We start from the raw sequence: 24,124 nt of genomic DNA on the forward strand, positions 1-24,124 counted from the left end.
TTTTAATGAAAGTCCCATGGGTAACCTGCAGAGACCTGTGCAGCGGCGCCCACGCTCTCCTTCTCGCCTTTCCCCCAGTTCTACTTGGGCCTGGGCTTTCTGGGTCAAGGTTGGGTTCCTCCTGCCTCCTGCTCACGGGCATGGCTGGCATCCAGGGCTGTGGGGAGGGCGCTTTGAAAGAGCCTAGCTGTAAGGGAGAGCTGGAAGTCTGGTTCGCAGCAGTCAGCGTGGTTGTCTGCAAACACCCCAGGCTCCCCCCGCCCCCTCGGTGCCCCTGCAGCAGGTCGCTCCCCGCTCCCGGCGGCGCTGCCAGGGCTGAAGGCACCCGCGTGGCCAGGGGGCCGGCGGGGACACCGGCCTCACGCCCACGTGGGCCTCCGGGACAAGGAGAGCATTCAGTGCTCCCCACGCCGACACGCCCACGCGGAGAGGCCCGTCCGGTCCTGGCCGTGAGCGCGACGGAGGTGGTAGCGGGGCTGCGGGGGGGGGGGGGGGGGGGGGGAGCGACTCCCGCGGCCGCCCGCCTCGGCCCCGCGCGCGCCTCTCCCTCCTCCTCGCTCCCCGGCGCGGCGAGCTCCGGCCATGACTCAGCGTTTCTCGCGGGCTGTCCGCTGGGGACACCGGCTCCTCGCCGGCTCCTCCCGCGGCGGCCGCCCCCTCTCCCCTCCCACGCCTGCCCCCGGGCGCGGGCCGGGCCCTGCCCCTGCGCGGCCGCCGCCGCACTCGCACTCCGCGCCGGCGCCCCAGCAGCATCCACGGCCCGCGCCGCGCGCCTCCCGCTCCGCCCGACCGCGCCGCCCACCCAGCGTCCACCATGGAGCCCGCCGGGCCTCGCCCCCGCCACACCCCCCAGCGCGGCTGCTCGGTGCTGCGGGACTCCCGCCTCAACAAGGTAAGCCCCGGGGCCCCCTGGCAGCCCGCGGCCCGGCTCCTCCGGCTCCTCCGGGCCCGGGGCAGGCACCGCCCGCCCTGCCCGTCCCCTCCTCGGGGAGTCGCCCCTCCGCCCGCTCCTCCTGGACGGTGCCCCCCGGGCGGCCCGAGGCCCTGGGGCGACCTCCGTGCCTCGGAGGCGGCGGGACGGAGGGGGCCGCCCACTCGGGCCTGTGCCCGGGAATGGGGTGGGAGCGGAGGGTGGCGCCTCCGCACCTCGGCATCCCGGTTTGGGAGGAGAGAAGATGTAACTTGTTTATGAGACTTGACGGCTTCTCTTCTCCAAAGGGAGGGCCAGGCGGCGGGAGCGGAAACAGACCCCGTGTGTTTGGGTGAAGGTGGCCCGGAGGCTGGTCGGCAGTGCTTGCCACTCCCCGCCGGTGGCTGCACGCAGTGTGGCCGTTCCTGGAGGCTCCCCGGAGAGAGTGGCCCTGCTGGTCCCGCCTGGGCCACAGGAAGCCCTGGAAGCCCAGGCCTCTCGGTTCGGTTCGGTTCGGTTCCTGGGGTGACACAGTGAAGAGCCCCCGGAATGCGCGGTGGGTGGCCTCTGTCTGGGACACTGCGTGGCCGGCCCTAGACATGGGACTGTGGGTTAAGCCATCTCTACTTTTTCAGTCTGGCCTTCTGGAAATTAAGATTTTTTAAAAAATTATTGTCAAAAGGAAAATTCAGTGTACACTGTTCAGAGAACCTTTTGCAGATCCTGGTAGGATTTCATTTTTCTTCCCAAGTATTGTAGTATAATAATCCCCTAAGACTTCTTGCAAATGAAAAGCACCTCAAATTTTATAATTTGCTTGTCCAGATACTAAGCAGCCAGGGTTATGGTACAGCTGGGTGTGTCTCTGGCTGGTTCCTTTTGTGTATGTGTGTGCTTTGGACATCTCCTTTGTATTTAGCACATGGAGAATGCACCAGTCAGCACAGAGATTAGTTTAGTGATTTTGGTTGTCTCTTTACTGGACACTCTTTTGCTTTAGGAACTGGGCCTTATTCCCTGCCCTGCCCCACCCCAACCCCCCCATCATGTTGCTGGTGATTTTGTGTGCGTGTGTGTATGTAAATGTGTGTGTTTTCCAATTTTAATTTTCAATTATAGTTGACATTCAATATTATATTAGTTCCAGGTATAAAACCCAGTGATTAGGCATTTACGTAACTCTCAAAGTGATTCCCCTAATAAGTCTAATACCTACCTGGCACCATATATCTATGTAATCTATATAATAAAAGCCTAAGTGACCGTTACGGCAGAACGACCAGAACGACCGACCAGTCTCTATGATGCGCACTGACCACAAGGGTGCAGACACTCAACACAAGAGCTGCCCCCTGGTGGTCAGTGCGCTCCCACAGGGGGAGTGCTGCTCAGCTAGAAGCTGGGCTCACCGCTGGTGAGCGCAGCAGCGGTGGCGGGAGCCTTTCCTGCCTCTGCGGCAGCACTAAGGAGCAGCGAGCCGGGTGGTAAGGGGCGAGGGGTCCCAGACTGCGAGAGGGCACAGGCCAGGCTGAGGGACCCTGCCCCCCCCCCAAGTGCACAAATTTTGTGCACCAGGCCTCTAGTAGTTATTATAATATTACTAGAGGCCCGGTGCATGAAAATTCATGCACTGGAGGGGTTGATCTCTCAGCCCGGCCTGTCCCCTCTCACAGTCTGGGAGCCCTCAGGGCGGGAGGCGACCCAGCAATCAGGGGAAGGCGATGCCCCATCACACCTCTGCTGCTGCCACTGCCAGCAGCACAAGCCTTGGCTGGCCCTGGTTACCTGAGCTTCGGGCAGCCCTGGGCGGCTAGGCAGCCACCATCCGAGGCTTGCCTGCACCTTGGGCCGGCCCTGAGTGTCTGGGGCACTGAGATGACTGGGGGACTCCGGAAGCAGGTGTATCACGTCATCACTTCGGTTGCTGCACACTTGCCGCCCCGGCAGGGCTGAGAGGACTGGGTGCCGCCATCTTGTGGCTGTGGGCACTGCCATCTTCAGGGCATGGCAGTAAATTAGCATATTCCCTCCTTATTGGCTGTGGGTGACGCCATCTTTGAGGGCAGGGCAGTCAATTAGCATATTCCCTCCTTATTGGCTGTGGGCGCTGCCATCTTTGAGGGCGGGGAAGTCAATTAGCATATTCCCTCCTTATTGGCTGTGGGCGCTGCCATCTTTGAGGGCGGGACAGTCAATTAGCATATTCCCTCCTTATTGGCTGTGGGTGTCGCCATTTTGCAACAGCATGATGGTCAATTAGCATATTCCCTCTTTATTAGATAGGATAGGATTGACTGTATTCCCTATGCAGTACTTTACATCTCAATGACTATTTGTAACTGCCAATTTGTACTTCTTACCCCCTTCACCTTGGTCACCTACCCCCCCAACACCCTTCCCAACTGGCAACCATCAGTTTTTCTCTCTGTATCTATGAGTTTGTTTCTGTTTTGATGGCTTATTTTGTTTTTTAGATTCCACATATTAGTGAAAACATATGGTATCTGTCTTTCTCTGTCTGAGATATTTCATTTAGCATAATGCCCTTGAGGTCCATTCATGCTGTCACAAATGGAAAGATTTCATTCTTTTTATGGCCAAGTAATATTCCATTGTATGTATGTACCACTTCATCACTTCGGTTGCTTCCATATCTTGGCTATTGTACATGAAATGTCATTTTTTTCTCTTGTTTAGCCTTTGTTTTAAAGTCTGTTTTGTCTAAATATTGCTACTCCAGCTTTTTTTTTTTTCCGCTTCTATTTGCATGAAATATCTTTTTTCATTCCTTTAGTTTTTGTGTGTCTTTCGCTCTGAAGTGCGTCTCTGGTAGGCAGCAAATGTATGTGTCTTGTTTTCTTCTCTATTCAGCCATCATATGTCTTTTCATTGGAGCATTTAATCCAATTACAATGAAAGTAATTATTGATAGGTATGTAGTTATTGCCATTTTTTTATTCATATTTTTTTGTTTCTTCATTTTTGCTACCTCCCTGTGTTTGTTTGTAAATATTAGGTAGATCTGCTATGTCTCCCAGTCTTGGTGGGGTAGCATTGCATAGGAGATGTCCTGTGGGGTCTAGTGCTGCAGACTCTCTGGTCACTTGAGCTGGGTGCACCAGGGGTGTCCCTTGTGTGAGTTGCATGCCCTCCTGCTGTAGTTGAGCCTTGATTGCTATTGGCATGTCAGTGGGTGGGTTTGACCCTGAGGTTGCCTGGTTGTGAGGACTGGCCATGGCTACAGTGGGTGAGGTGTTGTGTGGGGGCTGACCCCATGGAATGGGATTTACTTTAGGGGACTCTGGTGCCTGCCAGTCCACTCTTGGGGTGTGTCGTTTATGGTGCTAATTGGGTGGTGCTCTGGTGAGGTCTGAAGTCGTCCGCTTGATGTGTTGGCTCTAGGGCCTCTCGGGAGGAACTACAGTGTTGGCCTAGGTTAGCCACTATCTGTGTCCATCCTGGGGCCACCTGGTAGGAGATGCAACATGGTTTGTGGTTGGTAGCTGCCTGTGCTGGGCTTGGAGGTGCCTGGGAGAAGCTATGCTGCGAACCAAAGCCTATTACCACGAGTGCCTGGCTTGGGGCTGCTTAGCAAGAGGTACAGGGTACATGGAGACCAGTTGTTGTTTATTTGGGGTTTGTGGATTTTTGAGAGATTTTTAGGAAAGTCGGCAGAGTGGGTCAAGGTCAGCAGCGTATGAGGAACAGCTGCAGAAAGAGGTTCCTTTGGTGCATGGGTTGGGTGGGTTAGGGGATCTCAGAGAATCACTTGGGTGGGGAGAGAGGGGTGTTAGGGAGGTTAATGGAGACTCATATTTGGTGCCCACCTGTCATTTATGTGTGGGGAGAGCTCAACAAAGAAACAGTGGAGCCTGTTAGTACTTTAGTCCCAAGAGAGCTGCCCCCTCCAGCCCTCACCCTGAAGCCAGACAATTCCATTCCCTACATTTCCCTGGCAATTTTCAAGCTGCTGTCCTTGAGCTGGCAAGCGTTTTTGAGCTACTGAGTCTGAGTTCGGGCCCTTTGAGAGGACATTTTCACAACTAGTTGTTGTTGGGACGCCTCTTCTCAGCACTGGTGCTCAGGGCTGGGGAGCCCAGGGTGGGGCTGGGACCCCTCACTGTTTAGTGGGGACCTCTACAGCCAAGATATCCCTCCTGATTCTGCCACAGGTGGCTGTGGGACCAGCCTGTTTCAGGTCTCTGCCCCTCCGACCAGTCTTCAGGTAGCTTCTGTACTAGTATATCCTTGGTTATGGTTCTGTTCAGCTAGTCTTGAGATGGTTCTCAAGGGTGGTTGTTTTGTAAGTTAGTTGTAATTTTGATGTCTTGGGAAGAGGTGAACACAGCATTTACCTACTCTGCCATCCTGACAGGAATTCTCTGCTGGTGATTTTTAAATTCCGTTTTAATGGCTTCTAGATTTGTGATTTCTTTTATTTAATAAATTATTGTTAGTGTGAATTCTTTTTGATTTTTATGGTGACAGGCAACTTTTACAAACGTATGATTATTTAGCATTTGTGGTCATAAAGCATTATGAAATTGTAAATACTTCAAAATGAATTTAATTGCTAGTTTGATTTTTTTTTTCTTCCTTTTTATTATTCTGCAGGTCTGGACCTATTTTCAGTAGAACAAAGGGAAAATTTGATGTGACAAAACAATTTGTTACTTTCATGTGTAGCTTCCTTCTGTTTATGACCAAGTATGGATCACCACTTAAAAGGACCACGTGAGTGGTATAACCTGTTTGAAATCCTCAAGTCAGGGGCAAGAGTGTCTGTTCTGAGTAGGTAGATGGAATATGCACTCCCTGAGCAAGAGTAATTATGCCTTTACTATTTACATCAAGAATTTATTATATTCAAACCCTTTTTACTCCTGTTCATCAATAGGGATTAATTTCTACTTAAGAATAGTTGTATCACAGAGATTTTCACCAAAGGTAGAAAGGTGCAGCATTAAGAACACATTTTTTGAATTTGTAATTGAACTTTATTGGCTGCATTGTATCAAATTGGATTTAAAAAACTAATTCACCAACAATGGGAAGGTTAATGGAGTAAACTATTCTTACTCAGTGGTGTGGTACCTCATGGAAGTGGCAATATCCTCATATATAGGGTATCCCAAAAAATTGTATACACACACTTTGAATAACTATAAAGGCAGTGTTTATTAAAATACATTTCATTTTCAAAATTGAGCTATCAACTGTTCAAGTGTATATATGTATGTATGTATATATGTGTGTGTGTGTATATATATATATATTTTTTTTTTTTTTGAACACCTGTCTACTACTGAAACCATAGTTGTGGAACCTTCTTGATCTGCCCCGAACTCTGAAGACTTCTGGGCCTTTAAGTTTTTGGCTAGTCCAGGAATTCATATTGATTTTCATGACAACCTTGGCTCCAAAGAAACACTAGTATTTCTTACTGTCCTATAATACCTCAGCCTGTCACCTAAATATATGAAGACTTCTTCAGCCATAACTCACACAGACCTTCATCACCCTACTTTTTGGGTAACTGCAAGTTTTGCTAGTTTTATTTTCGGTATTGTAGTCTATCCTACATCTAAGTATGAGAGAAATGCCTTAATCAGTTAGCATTTTTCTTTATGTTACTCTTCTGTTATCCAAGTATTTATAGTATGTTGTTATTTTCTGTTTTGAATGTAAATTCAGTCTGTCAATTAGGTTTATATCTTCTCCAAATTTATCTCATTAGTTCCCCAATTTAGCCTTCCACTTAAAATATATATGTTGAATCTCTTACTTAATACTTTACTTTTTGTCTGTGTGTAATTCCTACAATTAAAATGTCATTAGTTTATTTAATAATGGTCTCTCTAGAGAAGACTTTCCTAATCATATTAGTCCTATTATCATTACTTACCAACTTTCTTTTTTTAAAAAATGTATTTTTATTGATTTTAGAGAGGAAGGGAGAGGGAGAGAGAAACATCAATGATGACAGAGAATCACTGATCGGCTGCCTCCCATATGTCCCCATTTGGGGATTGAGCCCACAACCTGGGCATGTGCCCTTGACCGGAATCGAACCCAGGACCCTTCAGTCCACAGACCGATGCTCTATCCATTGAGCCAAACCAGCTAGGGCACAACTTTGTTTCTTATGTATACAGTTGCACCACATCATTTTGTATTTATTGCATTGTATTTTTAAAATTTTTATTATTATAGGGCAGGAATCAAAATTAGTATGGCATTTTGCTCAATGAACATTAAATAAATGTTTTTGAAAATAAATGAATGAATCATATTTTTATTTTTTTGTCTTCAAAGAGTACTTAGCTTTTAAAGCAGGTAGCTTTTCTTTTTTCCTGGTGCATATTAAGTTTATCAAGGCTAATAAACTACCTTTAAGAGCAGTAATTTTGAAAAGAGTGATGGCAACAAATGATATTTCTGTGTGGTATGGAAGGGGAGCATATCAGAATCTCTAGCCTTAGTTTGAAGAATTATATTTAATATATACATGTTTAATATAATAACATATTCCAATATGTGAAAAACTTAATTTAGTTTTCTAAAAAGATAAAGTATAGAAAAAATGTGGGAGTATCCTCAGCAAGCTATTTTGTAGATATTGACAGACTGATCCTAAATATTTATTTATTTATTTATTTATTTATTTATTGCTTTTAAAGGGTAATTTGGACATTATCCTAAAACATTTACCCTCTTTAATGTAAATTTTTGAAAGTAAATTTACATTGAAGTCTAAGCTCAGCTGATTCTGTATACCAGCATATTGTGTAATGGAATATAGTCAGAAAAGTTGGAATTTGGTTTAAGTCTGACCATCTATGATATTTTAATTACTTGCTGGAGAACTTTAGGGAGATGCTTTATATTGATAAAAATCAGGGTTAACAGGAAATGTGATCTAATTTAAAAATAAAAAACCTAAGACAAATAGGACATTTCTTCTTTGGTAATAAATCATGTATAATTCTTATTATTTGCATATACTTAACTATACATCATTTCAGGTAGATATCATCATAGCATTTGAGGTGGTTATCTTTGCCTCTATTATGTTATATGTGCTTATATAATTTAATGTTTAATGTTTGTGATTTTCAAGTATATCTTCTGATTTAGGTGAATGTGTTTAAAATTTTTTCTCAGGAATTTTCATGTGACTAATAATGTTTCATAAATCACTCTTTAAGATTCTACACACACCCTGGCCGGTTTGGCTCAGTGGATAGAGCGTCAGCCTGCGGACTGAAGGGTCCCAGGTTTGATTCCAGTCAAGGGCATGTATCTTGATTGCGGGCACATCCCCAGTAGGGGGTGTGCAGGAGGCAGCTGATCGATGTTTCTCTCTCATCTGATGTTTCTAACTCTCTATCCCTCCCCCTTCCTCTCTGTAAAAAAATCAATAAAATATGTTTTAAAAAAAGATTCTAAACACGATAAAAATAATCACACTTATTTTTTTTAATTGTTGACAGTATTACAGATGTCTCCCATTTCCCATGCTTATTTTCCCCTCGCTCTACCCAGCCTCTACCCACCTTCCCATGTCTTCACCACACTATTGTCCGTGTCCATGGGCTATGCATATCTATATATATAAAAGGCTAATATGCTAAGTGTCCCTCCCATGATCCGACCTGTCACTATGATGCACACTGACCACCAGGGGCAGGCACTCAATGCAGGAGCTGCCATAAGACACACAGAAAAATGGCACCGCAGTCCTGGTGCCCACAAAGCAACACTCGGCTTCCCCCAAGTGGGACACAGGCCCCGCCACCACCCCGGAGCAACAGACCACCAAATTGCAGCCCACACTGCCAAGACCTCGTGGTGCAAAATGCAGCCCACAGCTCAGCCCAGCCCAGTCCCAAAAGGTGGCTGTGGGCGCTAGGTAATGATGTCACATAGCAACGCCCGGCTTTCTCTCCCTAGCAACTAGCCTCCTTGCAATTTCTTCAGCCCAGGAGCATGACTTGCTTTATAGCCAGGTGCAAACATTTCACACTTTAATGAAATGTCTGTGAAGCATTTTCCAGTGCCTCATCTCATTTGATCCTCACAGAAGTTCTGGAGTAGGTAGATAGGAGACTCGGTGGAATCCTATTTCCTTTTCATTAGCTGGAAAACGGAGATTTAGAAAGTTTAGAAACTTGACCTGACTGAAAAGAAGAAGAAATGGTGCACCTTGAAAATTATTTCAGGTTTTCTCACTGCACAGAATATAGTCAAACACTGCTGCAGTTAAATATTTTACCCTTTGTTCTCCCTGCGTGATGTACAAAAATAATCTGCTTTGTTTTGATATTTACTGCTGTGTTGCTGACAATTAATTACCTAAAAGAGAAGATGGGGCGCTTCACTGGGCTGGAAAAAGTTTAGCTACATCAGAAAGCAGGTCTAATTAAGTAAGTTTACTCTCTATATGTAAAAGGCTAAGTTGACTCACGCATGTGCAATACATATAAAGCTCTCACTGGCACCAATTGCACGTTTTGGTCTGTCATTGTCAATTGTGAATGTGGTTGACACTTTTATTATAGAGAAAGGGTGAATAGCGATATTAAAATATTTCTGATAATTAATTACCTTTCCATGTGCATGAATCCGTGCACTGGGCCACTAGTAAGTATATAAGTTCTTTGGCTTATCTCTCCTTGTCCCCCCTCCCACATGGAAGTATGTCAGTCTAGTCTGTTCCATGACTCCATGATTTGGGTCTTAATTTGTTGGTCAGTTCGTTTTGTTCATTAGATTCCACAAATAAGTGAGATCATGTGATATTTGTCTTTCTCAGGTTGGCTTATTTCACTTAGTCTAATAGTCTCTAGGTCCACCTATGCTGTCCCAAGGGTAAGAGCTTCCTCTTTTTTACAGCTGCATAGTATTTTGTAAATGTCCCACAATTTATTCGTTTGCCTTGTTTTTCTATGTAATGCTAAAAAAAGAAAACAAAAACCTACTAATTGATAGTTATATCATAATTTACTTTTGCTTACATGGTTTCCATATCTTTAAGATTAAATAATAACATGACTTGCAAGTAAACCTCCAAAAGACATCACTCTTCAATATTTTAGGCAGTTTGATCCAGTTTCAGTTAGTGATAGTGTTTCATCAAAGTCAGTTTTGGTCAGCATTATTAACTTGAATCCAAAAAATTAGCTTCTGGGCAAGGTCTTTTGTAGGTGTTTGTGTCCTGGCATGTCAAGACCTAGTTGGTTGTATTGTAGGGAAAGGAAAGAGAAACAAGTCTCATGACTATGAAAGAAAGGTACCTTAAACCTCTTTTTTTTTCTTCAGTGTAAACTATATTTTATCTACCACAGTTATCTAGAATTTTTTCAGCAATATGAGAAACTGATATATTACTTAACTTGGAATCCCACTGATGTTGAATGCCATTGTAATGCACATGTACAAGCCATATGCCTCCATACATGTCTATTACTTTGCTTAGTTGAAACAACAGTGATAGTATAGGATAGCACAAAAACAAAATAATGTACTTTAATGAGTAGAAAGATGAGTTTGCTTTGAAAACTGAGACTGGTGATGGGGAGTACAGTAATATTAAAGAAGTTTTCAAAATCGACATGACCAAATATAATTATGTAGTCTCCCTTGTCTATGGGGGATACATTCCAAGACTGATGGTATCAAATCCTATTTTTACTATGTTTTTTCCTATACATACCTATCTTTTCATTTAAAGAAAGCACTTACAACTTCTCTGTGGCATATCTGAATTGCCAGCATCACTACTCTTGCATGTTGGGGCTATTATTGAGTAAAATAAGGGTTACCTGAACACAAGCACTGCGATACTGTGACAGTCATTCTGATAGCCTCGATGGCTATTAAGTGACTAGCAGGTGGGGAGTGTATACAGCATGGAGACATTGGACAAAGACAAGACAGGTTCTGGATGGGAAAAAACAGGCTGTAGGAAATTTCATCACACTACTCAGAACAGCTCGAATTTAAAACTTATGAATTGTTTATGTCTGGAATTTTCCATTTAATATTTTCAGACCACTCTTGACTAAAACCACAACGAACCCTGTGGATAAAGGGGGACAACTGTAGATTCAAGATTGCCTAATTTGGCCTATTTATTACTTTATTATTTATGTTACTGAGCCAACTCAACAACTTTGTTGCAGGTCTAGTCAGTCAGCAAACAGTGTGTCTTATGTGCTTATAGCCAAAAAGAAATTGAAACTTGGTTAATAAGCATTTAATTTTATTTTTACTTATTCAAAATCTTGCTTATATTTACTTCTTACACATGATAACTATAACATAATAATATGACAGAATTGAGAGCAAACATATTGGTCATACCAATAAATATAAATGAGAATAACTCACCTATAAATAAAACTGTTTTCAGATTGTTTCACAAAGCACAAACAGACTATACTGCATATAAGAAATACACCAAGAACAAAATGTTACAGACAGGCTAAAAATAAAGAAATGGGAAAATGCAAGCAGCAAGAAATCAGAGTTATCCTGAGATCAGACAATGTAGAAGTTAGGTCAAAAAGCATTAAATGAGATGAAGTATTATTTATAATGCTGAAAGGTGCAATTCTGAATGAAGTTATAATATCTATGTACCAAATAAGACAGTAGCCACCTTTATTCAAAAAGACACTGCAGGACATGCAAAGAGAAATAAAAAAACACACCAATAATAGAAGACTTAACATATCTCACTCAGTGCAAGACATATCAAAGGGACAAAAAACTGTATCCATACGAAAATTTCTTCCTCAATTTCTCACAAAAGTTATGCTTTTCCAAAGTATGAGATAATTTAATTGGGAAATTGAAAAATGTACTATAATCTTCCTTTAAGAATCAAAGCTTAATAGATAACAGATATTACTGGTTTGAAAGATCCAATGACATAAGTCATAGGGAGGAGCTGAAAATGGTGACATGTAGAGTCAGAGGTTAAGGTCAACATTTTCTGGATCTTCTCAGGAACATATAGGTGAGAAACAGTAGTAATCTAATCAGTCAGTTTTGGTTGTTGCCAATTTATGACAATGTCTGCCTTTTAATTTCTGAGTTTAGACCAGTGATGGCGAACCTATGACACGCGTGTCAACACTGACACGCGTAGCCATTTCTGATGACACACGGCCGCTGAGGCGGCCGCATGCCGAGGATGAAACATTTGCAAAATAATGTTTTTTCCTCAAAGTGACACACTACCCGAGTTATGCTCAGTTTTTTGGCGAAGTTTGACACACCAAGCTCAAAAGGTTGCCCATCACTGGTTTAGACCCTTGATACTTAATGTAATTATTGATATGTTTGGATTTCTATTCACCATTTTATTATAAGGTGTATGTTCCCTCTGTTTTTTATTCCTTTGTTTCTCCTTTCCTTCTATTTTTTTGTATTGTTTGAATATTTTTATTACCCTCTTTTAATTTACCCATTGAGTTTTGACAGTGTCTCTTTAGGAATAAGGTATATATAACTTTCCACAATCTACTTAAAATTAACATCAATTTGAATGCAGATACTCTACCATCATATAGGTCTAATTACTTTCACCTGTGTATATTATAGTTGTTATAGGTATTATATCCACTTATTCATGCATGTATTACATAAAAATTTAAAAATGACATATAACATTATATTAGTTTCAGGTTTAAAACATGATGATACAATAGCCTATCTAATAAAAAGGGAATATGCTAATTGACTGTCACACCCTCACAAAGATGGCAGTACCCACAGCCAATAAGGAGGGAATATGCTAATTGACTGTGAGACAATATATATATTACAGGCCTGGTGCATGAAAATTCACGCACTGGAGTGGGGTCCCTCAGCCTAGCCTGCCCCCTCTCACAGTCCGGAGCTTTCAGGGGCGGGAGGCGACCCAGTGATCAGGGTAAGGTGACACCCCATCACACCTCTGCTGCTGCCACTGCCAGCAGTGCAAGCCTTGGCCGGCCCTGATTACCTGAGCCTCGAGTGGCCCTGGGCAGCTGGGCAGCTGAGATCTGAGGCTTGCCTGCGCCTTGGGCCGGCCCTGGGCAGCTGGGAGGATAAGGGAACGGGGGGACTCCAGAGGCAGGCGTGGGCCTGCTGCCCTGGCGGGGCTGATGGGACTGGGCACTGCCATTTTGTGGCTGTGGGCACTGCCATCTTTGAGGGCACGGCTGTCAATTAGCATATTCCCTCCTTATTGGCTGTGGGTGCCACCATCTTTGAGGGTGGGGCAGTCAATTAGCATATTCCCTCCTTATTGGCTGTGGGCACCACCATCTTTGAGGGCGGGGCAGTTAATTAGCATATTCTATTCTTATTGGGTGTGGGCACCGTCATCTTTGTGATGGCATGAGGGTCAATTAGCATATTTCCTCTTTATTAGATAGGATATACACATATACACTTTCTTTATCCATTTATCTGTCAATGTACACTTAGGTAGTATCTATATCTTAGCTATCCTATCTAATAAAAGAGTAATATGCAAATTAACCATCACTCCGCTACACCAACAAGCCACGCCCACCATCCAATCAAGAGCGAGTATGCAAATTAACCCAACCAAGATGGCTGCAGCCACGGAGGAAGCTAGAGCCATGGAACCCAACCATCCTCTAGCTTCCTCCTCCTTCCAATGGAGGAAGCCAAGCTTTCCACACACCCTGGTGGGCTCAGGCCTCCACTCAAGGCTACAAAGTTTCAATTATAGAAGATAAATAAATCCCAACAAAAATTGTGGCAGCCACAGAGCTGGAGAGAGCAGAAGGCTTGGGTTGGCCCCGGCGATGGAGGAAGCCAAGATCCTGCAGCCCTGGCCTGACTTGGCCTCCACTCAAGGCTACAAAGTTTCAATTATAGAAGATAGATAAATCCCAACAAAAATGGCTGCAGCCACGGAGCAAGCAGGAGGCTTGGCTCCACTCCAGGCTACAAAGTTTCAATTATAGAAGATAAATAAATCCCAGATACCAGGGCCTCCTCTTGGGTCGCCAGAGGGCGTGGCTGGGCTGCAAACCACCACAGGCCCCTCACCCAGGCCACCCCCACACCCCAAGGGAACCCCCACCCTGGTCCAGGACACCCTTCAGGGCAAACCAGCTGGACCCCACTTGTGCACCAGGCCTCTATCCTATCTAATAAAAGAGTAATATGCAAATTGACCATCACTCCAACACACAAGATGGCTGCCCCCATGTGGACACAAGATGGCCACCACAAGATGGCCAGCAGGGGAGGGCAGTTGGGAGGGACCAGGCCTACAAGGAAGGGCAGTTGTGGGCAATCAGGCGAGCAGGGGAGGGCAGTTGGGAGGGACCAGGCCTGCAAGGGAGGGCAGTTTGGGATGATCAAGCCTGCAGGGGAGGGCAGTTAGGGGTAACCAGGCCAGCAGAGGAGGGAAGTTGGGGGCAACCGGGCCTGCAGGGAAGGGCAGTTGGGGGAGACCCAGGCCTGCAGGGGAGAGCAATTGGGGGGGACCAGGCCTGCAGGGGAGGGCAGTTACAGGTGACTAGGCCTGCAGGGGAGCAGTTAGGCATCAATCAGGCTGGCAGGTGAGTGGTTAGGAGGTGATTAGGTTGGCAGGCAGAAGCAGTTAGGGGCAATCAGGAAGGCAGACAGGTGAGCAGTTGGGAGCCAGCAGTCCTGGATTGTGAGAGGGATGTCCGATTGCCCGTTTAGGCCCGTTCCTACCAGGATCGGGCCTAAACAGACAGTCAGACATCCCTCGAGGGGTCCCAGATTGGAGAGGGTGCAGGCTGGGCTGAGGGACACACACCCCCGTGCATGAATTTTGTGCACTGGGCCTCTAGTTGTAAATAATACTGCAATGAACACAGGGGTGCACATATCCTTTTGAGTTAGTGTTTTTGGTTTCCTCTGATAAATACCCAGAAGTAGAATTGCTGGTCATATGGTAGTTCTATTTTTAAGTTTTTGAGGAACCTGAATACTGTTTTCTATAGTGGTGCACCAATTTATAGTACATTTCTATCAATAGTGCAGAAAGGTTTCCTTTTCTCCACATCCTCATCAATACCTTTTATTACTTGTGTTTTGCATAATAGTCATTCTAATAGGTGTGAGGTGATATCTCATTGTGGTTTTGATTTTCACTTCTCAATGATTAGTGCTCTTGAGCACCTTTTCATGTACCTGTTTGCCATTCATATGTCTTCTTTTGAAAAATGTCTGTTTGGATCCTCTGTCCATTTTTTTTCAATCCTCACCTGAGGACATGCTTAGAGAGGAGAGAGAGAGAGAGAGAGAGAGAGAGAGAGAGAGAGAGAGAGAGAGAGAGAAACATCGATGTGAGAGAGAAACATCTATCATCGATAGGTTGTCTCCTGTACATGTCCCAACCAGAAATTGAACCAGAAATCTAGGTATGTGCCTTCACTGGAATCGAACCTGCAACCTTTTGGTGTCCAGGACGATGTTCCAACCAAATGAGCCACACTCTGCCAAGGCCTCTGCCCATTTTTAATCAGTTTGGTTTTCTTTTTTGCTATTGTGTTTTATAAAAATATTTTCGATGTAATAATTTAATATAATATTTATAACCTGATTTTAACTGTTATACTTATTTTGAAGATTTTAAGAGGGAAAGGATAATCTATTATAGTTACCAGGATATTTACCATTTCTATTGCTTTTCTTTCATTTTTGATATTCCAGATTTTCCTCAGATGTTAGCATTTCCTTTAGAGCAGTGTTGCTAGAATACCAATTGTTTTAGTTTTCTTTCATCTGAGAATGTCTTTATTTCACTTTCATTTTTGAAGGATATTTGTACCAGTTACAGAATTCGGGTTAACAGTTTTTTTCCCTTCAACACTTCAAAAGTGCCATTCTTTTTATTCCACAAATGAGTGAGATCATGTGATATTTATCTTTCTCCAACTGGCTTATTTCACTTAGCATAATGCTCTCCAGTCCATCCATGCTGTTGCAAATGGTAAAAGTTCTTCCTTTTACAGCAGCGTAGTATTCTATTGTGTAGACATACCACTGTTTTCTAATCCACTCATCTGCTGATGGGCTCTTAGGCTGTTTTCAAATCTTAGCTATTGTAAATTGTGCTGCTATGAACATAGGGGTGCATATATCCTTTCTGATTGGTGTTTCTGATTTCTTGAGATATATTCCTAGAAGTGGGATCACTGGGTCAAATGGGAGTTCCATTTTTAATTTTTTGAGGAAACTCCATACTGTTTTCCACAGTGGCTGCAGCAGTCTGCATTCCCACCAGCAGTGAGGGAGGGTTCCTTTTTCTCCACATCCTCGCCAGAGCTTGTTGTTTGTTGATTTTTTGATGATAGCCATTCTAAGAGGTGTGAGATGGAACCTCATTGTTGTTTTGATTTGCATCTCTTGGATGATTAGTGACTTTGACCATGATTTCATATGTCTCCTGTCCTTCTGTGTGTCCACTTTCGAAAGGTGTCTATTTAGGTCCTTTGCCCATTTTTTGATAATGAACAACATAAACTGATGAACAAAAATAGATCCAGAGACAGAGAAGCATCCAACAGACCATCAAACCTCAGAGGGAAAGAAGTGGGGGCTGGGGGTAAGAGATCAACCAAAGGACTTGTATGCATGCATATAAGCATCACCAATGGACACAGACACTAGGAGGGTGAGGGCTGTGCTGGGGGGTTGGAGTGGCCGGGGAGAGGTCAATGGGGGGAAAAAGGAGACATAGGTAATACTTTAAACAATAAAGAATTTCTTAAAAAGTTCCATTCTTCCTCCTGGTTTCCCTGGTTTCTGGCAAGAAATCTACAGTCATTCCAATTGTTTTTCTCTGGCTCCTTTAAAGATTTTTTTCCTTTTGTTTTTAGTTTTTAACATTTTGAATATAATATTTCTGGATTTGGATTTCTTTGAGTTTATCTTCTTGTGTTTTGCTGAGATTCCTGAATTTATAATTTTATGTCTTGTGCCAAAATTGATAAGGTTTTAGCCATTATTTTTCCAAATATTTTTTATTTCTCCTCTCCTTTTGGGATTCTGTTGATACAAACGTTATGCTTTTTGGTATTGCCCACAAGTCTTTGAGGCTGTTACTCCTCCCCCCAGTCTTGTTTTTCTCTTTGTTTTATAGATTGGTTAATTTCTAATGATCTATATTCAAGTTAACAGACTCTTTCCTCTCACATCTCCATTCTGTTCTTGAGCCTATCCAATGAATATTTTAGTTGTTATTGTTTTGTTTTTCAGTTCTAAAATTTCCATTTTGATTTTTATTGTTTTAATTTCTTAGCCAAGACTTTCTATCTTTCCAGTCATTTTAAAATATTTTGCTCTTATGGTTTGGGGCATGGTTACAAGATCTGATGTTAAGTCCTCGATGACTCCATTACCTGTATCTTCTTGGGATTGATGCTTGTTTAGTTTCTTTTCCATTGAGAATTAATGTTTTTCTGTTTCTTTGTATGCGGAGTAATTTTTGCATGGATCTTGAACATTTGCATATTATGAGCTTATAGGTTTTAGTTAAATCCTAAGGAGAATACTGTTCTTTTTATTTTTAGAAGCCACTCAACCCGGTTAGTCAGTGTGTAAGTTAGACCTAGCTTCCATGGGTGTGGTCCCAGTATTCCATTTTCAAAGCCTGCTTTGTACTGCTGCTTGCATCTGTTCATCATGTGTACCATCTAGTGGCCAGTGTGGGCTTTGTGCAGGGGTTCACTGCACAGTTCAGTTCTCCAAGCGTTTGCTGTGCTTTAAGGTCAGATCGATACATGAATACCACAGAATTGAGCCCAGGAGTTCATATACAACTTTAGGGGATTGCTCTTTGAGTTCCCTTCTCTGTGATTTCTCTGATACTATCTTGTCTCCTGCAGGTCCCCCTTTCCAGCCCACAAGACAGAAACCTGGGCCTTTAGCTTCCCTGCTCTGCTGTGTACTTCCTGCAGCTGCATTTGTATCTGGGGGCAAGTAACTGGAAGAGAGAGAAATAAGCAGCAGGCATTTGACCCATGATCTTGGGGCCACTGCTCCTCTGGTTAAAAAGAATGACATTCCTCCCTTAGAATTTTCGACATCTGTGGTAGCCATGATCCTGCCACCCACTATGAGATTGCCTTGGGGCTGGGGCTGGAGAAAACGGAAAATAGCAGTGGATTTTCCTCCTCTGTGACCCTTCAGAGTCCATCTCGGGCTTTTTGGTGTGTCCACAGAGTGATCAAGAACATTGCTGCTTTGCCATCCTCAAGATCACTTCATAGTCCTGAGTATAGATTTATAGATATTATGTACATGTTCCCAGGTGACTACTGGAAGAATGAGAGAAACACTAGAAAACCCACTTTTCAGTGGAGTCAGCTGTCTTTAAGGAGTTTTCCCCACATCTCATACAACACTACCATTTGTAGTCACATGGCCACATCTAACTACAAGGGAGTCTGGAATCATAGTCTTTTACCTGATGCGTTGCTGCCCCAAATAATGTAATGGTTCTCTTACTGGGGAGGAAGGGGAGAACAGATGTGGCAGACAGTTAGCAGTCTCTGCTATAGCCAGAGCTGCCAGAAACAGGCTAGAGATTTAATACATATAAAAGACAAATATGATTACAATATTCTTAGAGATTGAGGTAAGTGGCTTTAATAGTTATTAATATTTTAATAGCCTTACAGATTCATTGTATAAAAATAAAAATATACAGAAATGTAAATTTCTTGAGGCTATGGACCATGTTTGACATATCACTGTTTCATTGGTTTAGTGCCTATAAGCATTGTGAGCAGATACTCAAAAAATATTTGTTTAAAAATATTTGGTGAATGTGATGATGAATTTGTGTGTCAATTTGACTGGGCCACTGGATGCCCAGACATTTTGTCAAATACTATTCTGGGTATGTCTGTGAGGGTGTTTATGGATGAAATTAACATTTGAATTGGTAGACTGAGCAAACTTCCCTCCCTATTTTGGGTGGGCCTCACCCAATCAGTTGAAGGCCTGAATAGAAGAAAAAGGCTGACCCTTCTGTGAGTAAGAGAGAAAACCCTCTTACCTGACTTCAAGCTAGGACATTTTTTTTATTTTTCCTACCTTTGGACTTTTGGACTTAAACAGAAACATTGGCTCTTCCTGGGTCTTGAGCCTGTGGTGGCCTTCAGGCTAGACTAGACTCTCAGCTCTCTTGGTTTCTCAGGCCTTTAGATTTGGACTGGAACTACACCATTGGTTCTACACCAGTGCTGGCGAAGATGTGGAGAAAAAGGAACCCTCGTGCACTGCTGGTGGGAATGCAGACTGCTGCAGCCACTGTGGAAAACAGTATGGAGTTTCCTCAAAAAATTAAAAATGAACTCCCATTTGAGTCAGTGATCCCCCTTCTAGGAATATATCCCAAGAAATCAGAAACACCAATCAGAAAGGATATATGCACCCCTATGCTCATAGCAGCACAATTTACAATAGCTAAGATTTGGGAACAGCCTAAGTGCCCATCAGCAGATGAGTGGATTAAAAAACAGTGGTACATCTACACAATGGAATACTACGCTGCTGTAAAAAAGAAAAATATCTTATCCTTTGAGATAGCATGGAGGGACCCGGAGAGTATCATGCTAAGTGAAATAAGTCAGTCAGAGAAAGACAAGTATTACACAATCACACTCATATGTAGAATCTAAGTAACAAAATAAACTGATGCACAGAGTGGATCCAGAGACATGGAAGCATGGAACAGAGTGCAGAATCACACAGGGAAGGTGGGGGAGGGTGGGTGGGTAGGAGGTAATCAACCAAAGATTTTATATGCATATATGCATAACCCATGGACACAGACAATAAGGTGCTGAAGATCTGGGTTGTGGTGGGTCCTGGAGGGGGTCAGTGGGGGAAAAAGGGGACATATGTAATACTTTCAACAATAAAGAATTATTAAAACAAATAAAGATAGGCTTGACTGAAAAAAGTATGCTTATAAACATGTTTCTGTTAGTATGAAATAGTGAAATATATAGTATAGCCAGGATTGTTAAATGGTTCAAAATTCCACTTTTTCTCTGAATACATTTTTGGAAGCTGCTGGTTGGTAAGAATCACATTGATGTGTAATTCTTAAAAACTGTGGCTTATCCCTAACTGGTTTGGCTCAGTGGATAGAGCGTCGGCTTGCGGACTCAAGGGTCCCGGGTTCGATCCCGGTCAAGGGCATGTACCTTGGTTGCAGGCACATACCCAGTAGGGAGTGTGCAGGAGGCAGCTGATTGATGTTTCTCTCTCATCGATGTTTCTAGCTCTCTATCCCTCTCCCATCTTCTCTTTAAAAAATCAATAAAATATATTTTAAAAAAACAAACAAAAAAAACCCACTGTGGCTTAAATGAAATCATACCATACATATTTTTATATTTTCAGGGACTTTATGATTAGTTTTACATATTCATTTATTTTTAAAAAATCAGAGGGTAGTAATAGAATATGAATCCAATTACAGGAATTTAAATTGGCCTAGTTCCCCAGATTTCTAAGTTCTGGGTGGGTTTTTGTTGTTGTTTTTATAGAATTGAATTGGCACTTTACTCTGTCTTGGAAAATTTTGCAGTGTATGGGAGTTTGTAGTTACAAACATAAAAGGATATTAAAAGACTAGAGGCCCATTGCATGAAGATTCGTGCAAGAATATGCCTTCCTTCCCCTGGCTTTGCTCCCAGCCGCCCGGTAGCCTACAAGTCCCTGCTCCCTGGCCGCCCAGAAGCTGGCAAGTCCTCGCTCCCGGCCAGAGCACCGCTCCTGTAGCTCCCTCCGCCCCCCTCTCCCCCTCATAGCAGATGTCCCGCCCTGCCCACCGCTCCAAGCCTGCATATGCAAATTAACACACCATCTTTGGTTAATTTGCATACTCACTCCTGATTGGCTGTGGGCATAGCGGAGGTACGGTCAATTTACATGTTTGTCTATTATTAGGTAAGATATCCAGGTGACATTATCATTTACATGGCACATGATATGGGAGACCTGTTAGTGTTAGAAATTAGTTTCATATATTTTCACTGGAAAATTTTTGTAAAAAGAGTGGCTAACTACATCAACAAATGATAGTTAAATGCCATTTTTAAGTGAATGATAACAAGCCTTATTCTCAGGTTATTGATATTTTGATTATTATATTTTCAGGCAGATTTTCAAGGCATAACATTCAGAAGTTTACTGTTTCTTTATAGATATTCATGTATTTTTGAGACTAACTTTAGCCTAGCTTTTCCCCCATTTTTAATTTCCAAATTTTTCATTTCAAGCTTGAGAAAATGTTGAGTTTTCTTTTTCAAATATATTACTGCACATAATTCTGTGTCGTTTCAAAGAGTGATTTCATGGCATTTTGCTTTAAATGATCAGTCTTCCCAGTTATATCTTTAGCAAGTGAAATATGCTTTCTATTTTATAGTTACTTTTTATGCAAATATCACTTTCCAGTTGCTTTACATTTTAAATGTAATTGTACCAGAATCAATATGCTAATCAGTTTTCTGAGCAGCAATTTTAGTGTTCTTAAAATTTTAATGTAAGTCTCTAAAATTAAACATTTAAAACTTTACTGTTTATGCAGTAAATTACTGAAATCTAATTATGTTCTAAGCACTAAAGATAAAAGAGTGAAAAAAACAGACAAGTTCTCTGACATCATGGCATTTGCATTCTGGCATGGGTCCACACATGACAAGTAGAAAAACAAATGGCATGGAAAAGGTTCCAGCAACACCACAGTGGAGTCCTGGTTTCTGCTGAAACTCCTAGGCCAGGAACTGACAGGCTGCACTGGTCTGCTCTTCTCCAGGTAACGAAGAGAGGGTGACAGGGCAGGCACAGATGGACGCACTGGATTATCCTCTCAGAAAGGAACCGTTCTGCTGCTGTCCACACATTGTGGGGCTCCAGAGGACCCCCTGCTAAGCATGTAACAATGGGGGTTTTGCAGTCATGAGAATCGCACCTGGAGACCTTTTGAGAAGTCAAAGGAGCTATTTGTCCCAGCTAGCTCTTGCAGGCAACTTCGAGAGCTCCACCTGGGGTCAGGGATCATTCAGTGGACAAATCTATTTGCCTTTCTTCAGTTTGCCCCCAGGAGTCTGAACATAAGGCTTTCTATAAAAGTGACATGAATTAATGGGCTTATCCGTATTTTAAAAAATAGAAGAAATAGAGAGTTGTTCATCCATTGACCTCCTTCACCGACTTCCTAAGGTTGGACATGTTCATTTCTCGATGCTCAGGGTCTGTCAACCTCAGGGATGAACCAAATTGTCTGTCCTTTTCCCAGAGTAATAAACTTCCCAAAGACTTGGGATTCACTCTTTTACTATCATAAGAAACTTTCAGGGGCAAAGCAGGATGGCTGTAGAATTGTCCAACACAAAGTTAGTGATTACATTCCTACTCATCCAGGTTGTCTAAGAAACATCAGCAGTGGTCACAGTGAGCGAACCTGACCATCACCATGTTGGTACACTTTAGCCAGACCCATAGGTACAGCAGCCACAGTCTAACCAGAGAGGCCTCTTGGAAATCCCCAGGAGACCTATCTCCAGGGGAAGACCTTTCTCCAGGGGGAATTGCTCATTCCCATAGATTAATAACTACTGGGGTTTCTCTTGCTGTTACTACTCCTTGTATTACTACCCCTTCCCAACAAATCTCTTAGGTCCATTCTGGGTCTTTGCATCAACCCATCAGTTCTATTTTGTTTGCTTATTTTCAAGCCTCATAGTTTCTTTTCTTCTTCTTTTTTTTTAATGATAATAACTATTGTTTATTGAGAGTGTCCTGTATGCCAGAACATGGGCTAGGTTAATATTTCAAGTTAATATTTCTTTTTTGTTTGTTTTGCTTAAATTTCTTTATTGATTACGGTATCACATATTTGTCCTCATCCCCCCATTCCCATCCCACACCCCTCCCCACGCATGCCCCCACCCCCCTGTTGTCCTTAACCACTGGTTAGGCTCATATGCATGCACACAAGTCCTTTGGTTGATCTCTCCCCTTTATCCCCACCCTCCCCTACCCTCCCTCTGAGGCCCGACAGTCTGATTCATGCCTCCTTGTTTCTGGGTCTGTTCTTGTTCATCAGTCTATGTTGTTTATCATTTCCCCTAGATGAGTGAGATCACGTGCTACTAGAAATACCCTTATAAGAACCGAAAATGAGACAAGCAATAATGGTTATGCTGAAAGGCAAATGAATCAGTCTGTAGTGAGTTTCTTTCTGGGCCAACAGTTCTTTTGAGACCCAATTTCAATGTCAAACAGTTCCTTATGTGTACATGTCAACAATGATATTTCAGTTCTGGATGGTGGACAAATGGTGGTAATGCAGGTCCGACTCTCTCTGGTTTGGTCCTGGGCAACCTGCAGTGACGCACAGCTGCTGACTGCTAGTATGGCAAGGTGACGTAAGCGTCTTCCATCTCTGGACTGCTTCTCTTCTCTCTTCATGGCTGGAGTAGTCCTGTCGATTCCTCTCTGTTGCCAGAATCCACATGGTCTTGGAGTTGTTTTCTGAAAATATACAAACATATTCTTGACCAAAAGTTAATAAAGGGATATTTTCTATAAAATTGACTTGGGATCCTATTTCATTTTTTGCCCAAATGATTTTCCTCTGGCTTGTTTTGACACCTTGTGTGTTTTTCATGGGTGTCTTGCTTTTAGCCTTACAATTAATTTTCTAAAGTACAAATTTTCTAGATGTAATTTACTTACAGGATATTTTTCCTTACATGATATTCCTCTACCTTTTTTGATTTAAATGGTAGGAGGCTTTTGAAAATTTTATAATGTAGTCTTGATGGCTTTTAAATTTTAATTTTTTGCACTATAATATTACTGTTTTAGGTTCATTACATGGTGCACAATTTTATCGTGAGATAAAGTACCAATAAAAATTTTAGTTAACACTTTAGGAACACCTTTTTGTCCAGTACAATTAATTTTTCTAGAATATTTGCTTGTTTCAACTAGCCAATTTAAATTTGCCTGAAAACTTGACTACTGTTTTACTGTCAAATTTATTACTCTAACATCAACCTTATTTTACCCTGTAAATATTAGTGGAAAGGATTATTTGCCTTCTTGAGTAGGCCCTGAGCATTCCTGGTGGTAAGGCCTCATAGTTTCCTTACTATTGTTTTATGCAATCAGTGTTCATAT

General features: G+C 42.8%; 1 protein-coding gene across 2 annotated transcripts in view; it reads left to right on the plus strand.

Moving 5' to 3' along the window:
• The first annotated feature begins 504 nt into the window (after positions 1 to 504).
• The window catches only part of ME1 (malic enzyme 1), a 172,569-nt gene continuing 148,949 nt past the window's right edge, over positions 505 to 24,124 (plus strand). The window contains exons 1-2 of one of the 2 annotated variants that reach the window (XM_079779880.1): positions 505 to 892; positions 5,525 to 5,644. Coding sequence is in view for 1 of the 2 variants with exons in the window: in XM_079779879.1 (XP_079636005.1) it covers positions 815 to 892 (78 nt within the window). In the remaining variant the exon portion in view is untranslated. The remainder of the gene's footprint in view (positions 893 to 5,524; positions 5,645 to 24,124) is intronic. The other variant, XM_079779879.1, reaches the window with a different exon arrangement.

The sequence above is a fragment of the Cnephaeus nilssonii genome (genome assembly GCF_951640355.1).
Source record: "Cnephaeus nilssonii genome assembly, chromosome: 9".
NCBI classification, from domain to species: domain Eukaryota; kingdom Metazoa; phylum Chordata; class Mammalia; order Chiroptera; family Vespertilionidae; genus Cnephaeus; species Cnephaeus nilssonii.